The sequence below is a fragment of the Colletotrichum abscissum genome (genome assembly GCF_030869225.1).
Source record: "Colletotrichum abscissum strain IMI 504890 chromosome Unknown Scaffold_43.1, whole genome shotgun sequence".
In the NCBI taxonomy this organism is placed as follows: Eukaryota; Fungi; Ascomycota; class Sordariomycetes; order Glomerellales; family Glomerellaceae; genus Colletotrichum; species Colletotrichum abscissum.
The window spans coordinates 299,837-308,721 of record NW_026850354.1 but is presented as its reverse complement, the minus strand read 5'-3'; the positions used below and the strand labels follow the sequence as shown (position 1 = coordinate 308,721).

Below are 8,885 nucleotides of genomic sequence, written 5' to 3'. Positions count from 1 at the left end.
CCTGCTAATAGTGAGTGAACATGTACAATCTTGGTAGGTTGTTGCTGAAGGTACTTGTCAGGCCTCGCCGGTCAGGCCTCGTTGGTTAAGGGATAGCTCAGGGGCATAAGGAGGGGGACCAAGCAACAAAGGAGCAGCTCAGGCATATATAGAGCGCTGGTAGTACACCTCGAGGGAAGGGCAGATTTCAGTAATTCATCTTTTAGACCCTAACAGCAGTTGGCCTCTGTGAGCTTCTTCCCTGTGTCACACACCTATTGACAGTACTCCCGTGGTCTTGCCTCCCCTCAAACGCTCATGATTGCGGCTTGATAAGCCCAATGCTGCTGAGCAATGGCCTGTCACTAACAGCAACAAGGTACGCCGTAGTAGAACCCTCGTTGATATGCTGAATCTTGGACCACGCAGGGACGGCAAATGTGTCTCGCGCAGTCCACTTGAAGACCACACGGGGTCCCGTGGGCGGCTCCACAATGGTTCGGCCTTGGCCTTCATAGCAGTGGTAGAGGAACGAAGCCTGCTCACGAACCTCCTTTGTCGTATAGTTGCCGTCGATGCGCTCGGCCTGCGCGCCGAGAATGGGTGATAGGGGCTTGCCGTGACTTGTGTAGTGGTGGATGGCGTAGGGGCCTTCCTGGGCCTTGAGCTCGGCTTCAACTTGGTCCCACGGGTGTCTCCACTCGCACGTTTCCGTGAACCTATGAATTGTCAGTGACCTCTTCGTGTTTGATCATCTAAGAAAGACGTACACGCTTGGGTAACGGCTCTCATGGTACTGCTCTGCAAAGTGTACAGGGGTGAATCTGAAGAGCGGCAGGTTGAGTGCATCGAGCCAGATAACCGGCGCATCGCTCTCGTTTCCATGGTCATGCCAGTGCCATGTCGGCGTCACGACAACATCGCCACGTCTCAAGGGCATCTTCTTCCCCTCAACAGCCGTGAAGCCCTCACCGTCGATGATGAATCTGAGTGCGAACGCGATGTGCCTGTGCGCAGGAGCAGTCTCGCTAGGGTTGACGATCTGAAGTCCACCATAGATGGTGTCTGTTGTGTAAGGGGATTCTGCAAGATCATGTGAGTACAAGTACGATGTAGGTTGTCACGAGTAAAGCAATGACACTTACCCATAGTGGGGTTGACCAGCATCAGCACTCTCCTCTCCGCCTGCTGTTCGCCAACCATCTCTGCGGCCTTGTGAAGAAGAGGGAGGCTGTCGGCGTACTTCCACATGTGAGGTTTGGCGGCGGGTGCTGGTGTAGGTGGGACCATCACGTTCATCTTGGACCACAAAGGCTCCATGTGTTGTGATGGCAACTCTTCCAAATAGTCGTTCATGGCCTTGGCCCTGTTGTCGTCCTCGTGAGGGGAGTCCATTGTGAATGATCCTTTCGATGTGCGTGGCGTATGATAGCCTGAGTGCCTTGTGGCTGTGCCTGAGTATTGATAACCGTGTTTGAATAGTGGCCTGGATCGATTCGTGTATCCTATGGCGAAAGCCGTGCTTCTGGAGATGAAGTTGGATGTTGGAGGGACATGCGAAGGAGGTTATCAAGGCCCGTTTCCCCATTATCCCCGGACTGTTGACCCCCCTTGCTCGTAGCCATGCAGCGGAAGCGCCACGCGGGACGGGACTCGATCTGGCAGTTGAGGCAATCCCGAGTTCCGATATATTACCCAGCTCCCCGCGTTCCAACCTCGGAACCACCTCTGATTGGTCAATTGGGGGCTGCTCCAATTGAGGGGCTCGATTGTGCACCTCTCGGAGGCACACTTAAGGAGCTGAGATAATCTGGGAACAGCTTCATGCGGCTTGTTGTGACCAAGAAAAGAACTCACTATTTTGAGCAAATTTCTATTCTCAGACACACTCCCAAACAAAATGTCTTGGAATCGTCTCATTCGCTTCGTTGACGACAACGACGTCGAGCACTTTGGCGAGCCTGAGGTGCAAGACGAACCAGAGATTACCTCGCTTCTTGACAAGAGTGACTTGTGGGCTACTATCTACGATGGTGCCAGTCCTGTCTCACCCCTGGCCAAGGGCGAGCGGGTGCATGTCAAGGCCCTGAGACCGCTCCTTACACCAAAGGACGTTCCGATCATTCGATGCATTGGCCTCAACTATGTTAAGCACAGTACTACAACCTTCCCCGGAATGAAGCTACTACAGACATCTGACTTAAAGCACAGTCAAGGAGGGTGGCCGGACCCCACCTCCGTTCCCCTCACTCTTCATTAAGCCCGCAACATCAGTCGCTGCATGGAATGAGGACGTGCCGATCCCCAAGGTTGCACAGGACGGAACCGTCGATTACGAGGGTGAACTTGTGAGTATCGATTCTCTGGAATAAACTTTCGATAGAAGCCGCTTACAAGGGTAGGCCTTTGTAATTGGAAAGTCGGGCAAGAACATCCCCAAGGAAAACGCGTTGGAATATGTCGCTGGCTACCTCACCGCAAACGACGTATCAGCAAGAGCCTGGCAAAGAGACCCTGCAAAGGCTGGCGGCGTGCCCCAGTGGTGCTTCAGCAAGGGTTTCGATAAGTTCGCCCCCTTCAGCCCTGTTCTGGTCTCTCCGGCAGTGGTTGGCAACGCCAGCGACCTGTTGCTGCAGACCTTTGTCAACGGCGAGGAGCGACAGCACGAGAGCACGGGCGACTTGCTCTTCGGCGTGGAGGAGATTGTCAGCTTCCTCAGCCAAGGAACGACGTTGGAAGCCGGCACTGTGGTGTTGACTGGGACGCCGTCGGGTGTTGCTATGGGTATGAAGCCCCCGAAGTACTTGAATGATGGGGATGTGGTGGAGGTAAGGATAAGTAAGCTTGGCAGTGTAAAGAACAAGATGGTGTTTGAGTAGAAAGAAGTCACGAATGAATTGTCAAATATCGGGGGTTCGAGAATAAGCATGAAAGGCGCGGAGGCCGGGTATTTTGCAGATGAATGTACATGATGGGGGCTGACAACTACCAGTTATAAACTTCCAGGCATACTATTAAGCCAAGAGAAGTCATTGATGTCGAACGTGATTGCGTCCATGTCGAATGCTGCATCCTGCGCCAAGTAAGGGAAAGGCATATCAAAGGTCTCCTGTTGCTCATTGGTGACGTTGGGCACCGCTGCACTGGTATCCGAGCTTGGGAGAGCAGCTGATTGAGGTTGCTGATCCTGGAACATCTTGGTTGAGAGGATCTGAAGCGCCGCGGCACATCTCCGCGGAGAAGGCCCTAGGTTCTCGTGGTCATGGAGCAGAGCCATCGCTTGATTCCACGAGCGAGAGATGTCGAGCGAAGAAAAGACCGCGGGTCGTAGTCTTGCTGCTATGAGCACAGTTGCGGCTGTGTAGATATAGAAGACACGGTACCACCAGGCTGGGAGTAGGCCGAGGGTGCCATCGTGTTGTTGGAATTGCACGATGAAGGAGATGAGACTTTGCGCGGCTTCTACGCAGACCATGGCGCACTGCTGAACGACGCGAGATGAGAGGTCATCATGGACCTGGGAGGTTTCCGGGCACTGAGAAAGGCAGAATCGAGTGAGCATAGGCCTGAGGAGTAGCATGCGTGCATGAAGGAGCCTATAAGCTGTCAGTCGTGGCTCAAGGGATGGTCAGGTTGACCATACGCCAACTCGAGTCGCAAGTACTTACCTGATACGCAGGATTACCGCCTGCCTGCGGAAGACCTCATCTAGAGTAGTCTCAGGCTCGGCCATAGTCAAGAAGCTGGGCAAGCTCTTCTCCCATTTCGTCAAGCGCTGATCAAGCTGTAGAGCTTTCCCAAGATCTAGCTCTGTCCTATCCAAGGAGCGCTGAGTCTTGCTTCCAGTGCCGTTGGGGTAGGTAGGCGACTTAAGCGGCGATGTTGACGAGTAAAACGCGAGGACTGCGTGGTTGATAACCTCGTAGAGCTCGAGCGACTTATGGAAAAAGGCCTGATACCGAAGCTTGTGAAGCTGAACGGCACCTAGCTGTACTTCGTCGACGCTGGTGACGTTGGTATCCGGGATCGAAGGTAGTACCACACTTAACGCTAATTGATCCGAGATCATCGCCGGGCGTCCATGTGTGATGGCAATCATTCTAGTCAACAAGTCAGAGGTGCCATGCGCATAAAGTGTGGTGTCAGAATGAAACTCACCGATCCATCAGGATACATCCATGCCAAATTCTCTTCACGAGATCTCTTTCGGGCTCATTCGAGAGCTCTGATGCCGTCTCTGGCAAATGTAGGCCAAGGCCCTGAGCGATTCTCACGGCAGACCCGACAATCATCCACGTCTGGTGAGGATTATTTGTACTTTGGAGATACTGGCTCATAATCAACAGACACTGAATCAGCTCGATGGAGCCAGTGTCCCAAAGGCTCAGCTGTAGTAAGTTCTGTGCGCGAGTGAAGTATTCCTGGCTGGAGGAATCCCTCTGATCCGGAGGCAGTGACTCGATCAACTGCGTGGAAAGTGCGAATATGATGTTGAGGATGCTCACAAAGATTCGTTCATCGGCATCGAGGGAGGTACCAGCAAACAGCGCTCGATAAGAATGCTCGAATCTCTGTCGGTCCAGGAAGGGATACAACGGATCAACGTAGTACCAGTAGAGATCGGTCAAGTGATCAGCTTGCTTACGGGCTGGCAGGACATAATCGGCTTGTCCTCCCGCACCAGAGCCATTGAGAGGAAGTGTCGAACGGAAAAGAGAGCTTCTCACACTTCTATTCTCTGTCGAGGAGCCCAGCCTCGCATCAATGGCAGCTTTGATTTGGTTCGTGAAAGACCCAGCACTACTACTGCCAAAGTACTCGCCAGTCACCATGCCATCCTCGCGGACCGTGGTCATGGAATCAACAACTGAAGGGCTAGCATCGGATGGAGTGATGGGGTGCCGTTCAACTCGACCTCGCCTCGTGAGGTCTGGACCCGAGGAGGTGGTCGACTTGGGCGTCGCACTCGGAGCCGGGCGAGAGATGGGAGGCATCAGGGGTTGCGCAAAGTTGGCCTCGGGCGTGTGGACGATCTTGGGCATTGCCCTTTCGGGATTGCCTGGACTTGCATCTGCAAGTTTACTACTACCTGAGAACGACTTCTCGGTCTCGGAGGTATAGGTGCAGCCGTTTCTCAAATCGGTCCTCTTCCAGCAGTTGCCGCACGCTATGAGTTGCTGTCAGCCGTAGCACGGGCAGAAACGCACGCGTTGCGCGGGCAGCTCATGAATCAAGGCAAAGCAGATGTTCTACAAACTTCCTAGCAAGATTCCAATCGACTTCAGTCTGACCTCGCGGGCCAAGACTCTCCAAGCCGCGTTTCCTTCACGCTGGAGTCTTCACCGATCACTCACCTGGGCGTGCTCCATCACACTTGACTTTCCTCCTCCGACATGCTTCACATGCCACATCAATCTTGATCCGCTTTGGCTTCGGCTCCATTGTTTTCTCCCTTTCCTCCCACCGGGCGCAAAGCGTGGGGGTAGATGGGCTCTTCCGCCGGAGACTGGAGTCTCTTCCCAGACGAGACAAAGCTCGGAATGACGGGCGACTTATCTCGGAAGCCGCAATGGCCTGGGAAATCTAGATTTAGATCATGGATCTCGGATTGACTTCGGTCGAGTAAGATAGACAAAGATTGCGGAGAATGTGCAGAGTTCGGGATGAAATGTTTGGATGGAGAAAGGTTGAAAGTCTGGGGATCACACCGAGTTCCGAGGCCACCTGAAGAACTCCTCCATACCTGAGACCACAACAGAGAAGCAAAGCATGGATCGAATGGTGGCACCAGCGAGAAGCGGAAAGCGGATCGAGTTATGATTTGTTCAAACGGACAAGTTCCGAGTCATGAGCCCCCCATCTTACCCCAGCTTCTTTGTCCAGCAACTCTCCGTTTCTGCTTATTTTCTCATCTGCTCCCATTGCACAGCTCCGTCGACCACTTGCTGCCAAGGCGGCCGAAACTTGACAAAAATCTCCGAATCAGGTCGCAGTTCGGTGCTGCATCCGACATCCGTCAGTTGGGAGCCCCAACCGGGCACGCAGGGGAGAGACATCACCTACCCGCCCTCCAACAGGCTCGTCCGGATGAGTATGTATCGCCCCTTTGCGGATGAGGGGGTCGTCCACAGCGGGGTTCCACAAGTGCGACAGAACGACTTTTCTTTTGGAGAACCACTCGATGTGTCGGCCAACGTGAAGTTGGAGATGAGATCGCTCCCTGAGAGGACTCGGACGAATTGAGTCTTAAACTTTGCAATCTGCCGCAAAAACCGAATTAGCAATCACTCTGGTGTTTTCAACAATTGGGAGTCTTACTATTTGGTGCGACCCACCGGCACCCTTGCTACAATGAATGCAAAAACAGGAGAGGACAGCGAGTGGTGTCGACGAAGTCTGGATCTCAATCCCGCCGCATAGGCAAGAACCCCGAAAAGAGGACGACATACTTCTGGCGGCGCTGAGAAGGAATACTGTCAAGGATCACGAAGGCTTAGTAGTCTGCTAAGTTAAGTAGGTTGACTGCGCGTTGCCTCCGGTGGCCACTTACTTGGGCAGTCGGGGCTTGACAAGACTTCAGTCACTCTTCTATGTGCAATGGAAACGCGGCCGGAACGCGCGATTGGCTTTCCGGCCAGCTGGGATACATCCCGAGACAATGGGACGCTAAGCAGAAGCGCCGGTAGGTGAACGTGGCATTGCGCGGCTGACGTCGAAGTCTACCACTCTGCAAGTGTATCGCTCAACTCCCATCAGATGTCTTGGCTTAGGGGGTAACTTGCCTCGTCGATCGCATCATACTACTGGCCCTCACTGAGACAAATGTAGACTTGTCAGCTGGGGTCATGAAAGAACTTGAGATGTGGACAAGAAACTTGACAATCGATTGCAGTTCTAGTAAGCTCGCAACTATGTAGGCTTTCATCGACCATGGCTTGGCCTATTATCTTAGGCCTTCCTATCCGCAACATTCTCAACTTCAACAAACTCGTCATCAACCTTGTCGCTCCTAACGCCACTGCTGCCAAAGGCATGGTTCTTGCCGTCAAACACCTCGGCAATCTGCTCAAGCGAACGGCCCTTGGTCTCAGGGAAGAGAAGCCAGATCAAGAGCAACAGGAGAGCCAAAATGACGCAAAAGACGATGTAGTACTTCCAGCCCAAGTTGGCCATTCCAATGGGGTTACAGAACTGTCCGATAATGAGACCTACGAAAGTCGATCCCAGGGACATTGTCAACCCCCTTCCACGCAGAGTGTACTGGAAGATCTCGACCGGGTATGAGAGCAGGAGGGGCGACCAGGCGATATCGTAGAAGAAGTAGTAGATGAAAATAAAAGCCACCACGGCGTAGCCAGCTCGCTCGTCCTTGGTGTTGGTGAAGACGCTGGTGAGGATGGTCCAGATGATGTAGCATCCGAGCATACCAGCAGTCGAAATGAGGAAGAGCTTGCGGCGACCAATCCGGTCAACCATCATGGCGCCAGCAAACACGGCCGCAAACCAGTTGAAAACCTGAAGCAGGCCGTTGATGAGGGCCTGATCTTTGGTCTCGGTGATTCCGACGGTGTTGAGAACCAGCGTGAGGTAGTAAGAGATAACTCCAGAACCAGACCACTGGGCTCCGAGACCGGTGATGACAGCAATGAGCGTACGGCGACGGTTGGGTGCCGTCTTGACGAGATCGAGGTACGAAGACTCGCGCAACGCCTCGGTCTCGAGACGGACGTTTTCCTCGATCTCCTTGACCTCGTAGTCAACGAGAGGCGAAGACGCATCGCCGCCGGCGTGGTAGCGGGTGAGAATCTCTCGGGCTTGTTCGGTTTTACCATGGGCAATGAGCCATCTGGGAGACTCAGGCACGAAGTAGAAGAAAGCGAACTGGATCGCAGGAAGAGCTCCCTGCAAGATAGACGGAATCCTCCAACTCCAAGTTGAGGTCAGTCGGAATGTGCCATAGGTTGACCAAGCCGCTAAGATTGCTCCGAAGAACTATGGCAGGTGTCAGCTAAAGTCTCTAACAAGAGGTTTGACATAGACCTAGGTAGCTAGGGAGACTTACAAAGAAGGTATTATAGAGACTCGAGATCTTGCCTCGCTGGGTCGGGTAGGCAAGCTCGGTCACGAGAATAGGTGCCGGCTGCGCAATGAAGGCAGTAGCAGCACCGAGAAGCCATCGTGAGACGATGAACATGGGCAGACTAGTACTTGCGCCCTGGAGGGCAGCTCCGATGAGGAGAAGGAAGAACCCAATCCACATGGGCACTTTTCTGCCGTACTTATCCGCCAGGTATGTAGTCGGAATAAGGCCCATGATCTTGCCGATGGGATACACAGCATTCATCGTTCCGAGCACGGATGGGCTAGGGCTACCAAAGTAACCGCGCCATTGCTTGATGGTCTGCAAACCGTTCATCATGGCACCTGGTTCCAAATGTTAGGATGGCACTTCACAAGTCTCATATGAAGCAGTGACATACCATCGAAGCCGACCGAAGCCGACGACAGCATGGGAACCAATAGAGTTAGGTTCAGCAGAAGCAAGTGCTTGGTACGATACCATGGTGCAGGGTTTTCGGGCAGGACCTTGAGCTGATGTTAGAGTTCATGTTCACATAGCTTCTGACTTGCGTCGTCTGTTGTTGATGCCGGCAAATTGAAGGGGAGACTCACTGCGAGCAAGTCAGACCCGACGGCCTGTGCAGCCGTCTTCTTGGCTGGCTTTGACTTGAGGAAGCCCATCTTGATTTTGTTGTGGTCGGGCTGCACTGAGATTGTACTGGAAGGCTGTTGGTTTCTTCAATGACCACAGTTGCAATCGACTTTGAGAGCAGTGAAGTCGCCGAGCCGGGATCAACTCGATGCCATTAGAGTTGAGTCGAAGGACACCTTGAAGATATATGCAA

At 53.3% G+C, this 8,885-nt stretch overlaps 5 protein-coding genes across 5 annotated transcripts; 1 reads left to right on the top strand and 4 right to left on the bottom strand.

Moving 5' to 3' along the window:
* Window positions 1-295: 295 nt before the first annotated feature.
* Window positions 296-1,374, bottom strand: CABS01_13233 (gentisate 1,2-dioxygenase; the record flags this gene model as incomplete). Its single annotated transcript, XM_060546577.1, has 3 exons — window positions 296-698; window positions 750-1,062; window positions 1,125-1,374. The coding sequence occupies 3 exons, from the start codon at window positions 1,372-1,374 to the stop codon at window positions 296-298; spliced, it is 966 nt and encodes a 321-aa protein (XP_060395198.1).
* A 505-nt stretch (window positions 1,375-1,879) lies between these two features.
* On the top strand, window positions 1,880-2,858 carry CABS01_13232 (5-carboxymethyl-2-hydroxymuconate isomerase; the record flags this gene model as incomplete). The annotated part of the gene is made up of 3 exons (XM_060546576.1): window positions 1,880-2,135; window positions 2,191-2,327; window positions 2,382-2,858. The coding sequence occupies 3 exons, from the start codon at window positions 1,880-1,882 to the stop codon at window positions 2,856-2,858; spliced, it is 870 nt and encodes a 289-aa protein (XP_060395197.1).
* A 113-nt stretch (window positions 2,859-2,971) lies between these two features.
* Window positions 2,972-5,421, bottom strand: CABS01_13231 (fungal specific transcription factor; the record flags this gene model as incomplete). The annotated part of the gene is made up of 4 exons (XM_060546575.1): window positions 2,972-3,575; window positions 3,648-4,079; window positions 4,138-5,146; window positions 5,334-5,421. 4 exons carry the CDS (start codon window positions 5,419-5,421, stop codon window positions 2,972-2,974), a joined length of 2,133 nt encoding a protein of 710 aa, XP_060395196.1.
* Window positions 5,422-5,879: 458 nt separating this feature from the next.
* On the bottom strand, window positions 5,880-6,426 carry CABS01_13230 (uncharacterized protein; the record flags this gene model as incomplete). The annotated part of the gene is made up of 3 exons (XM_060546574.1): window positions 5,880-5,979; window positions 6,043-6,239; window positions 6,298-6,426. The coding sequence occupies 3 exons, from the start codon at window positions 6,424-6,426 to the stop codon at window positions 5,880-5,882; spliced, it is 426 nt and encodes a 141-aa protein (XP_060395195.1).
* Window positions 6,427-6,927: 501 nt separating this feature from the next.
* On the bottom strand, window positions 6,928-8,721 carry CABS01_13229 (lactose permease; the record flags this gene model as incomplete). The annotated part of the gene is made up of 4 exons (XM_060546573.1): window positions 6,928-7,971; window positions 8,042-8,403; window positions 8,460-8,571; window positions 8,653-8,721. The coding sequence occupies 4 exons, from the start codon at window positions 8,719-8,721 to the stop codon at window positions 6,928-6,930; spliced, it is 1,587 nt and encodes a 528-aa protein (XP_060395194.1).
* Window positions 8,722-8,885: the final 164 nt, after the last annotated feature.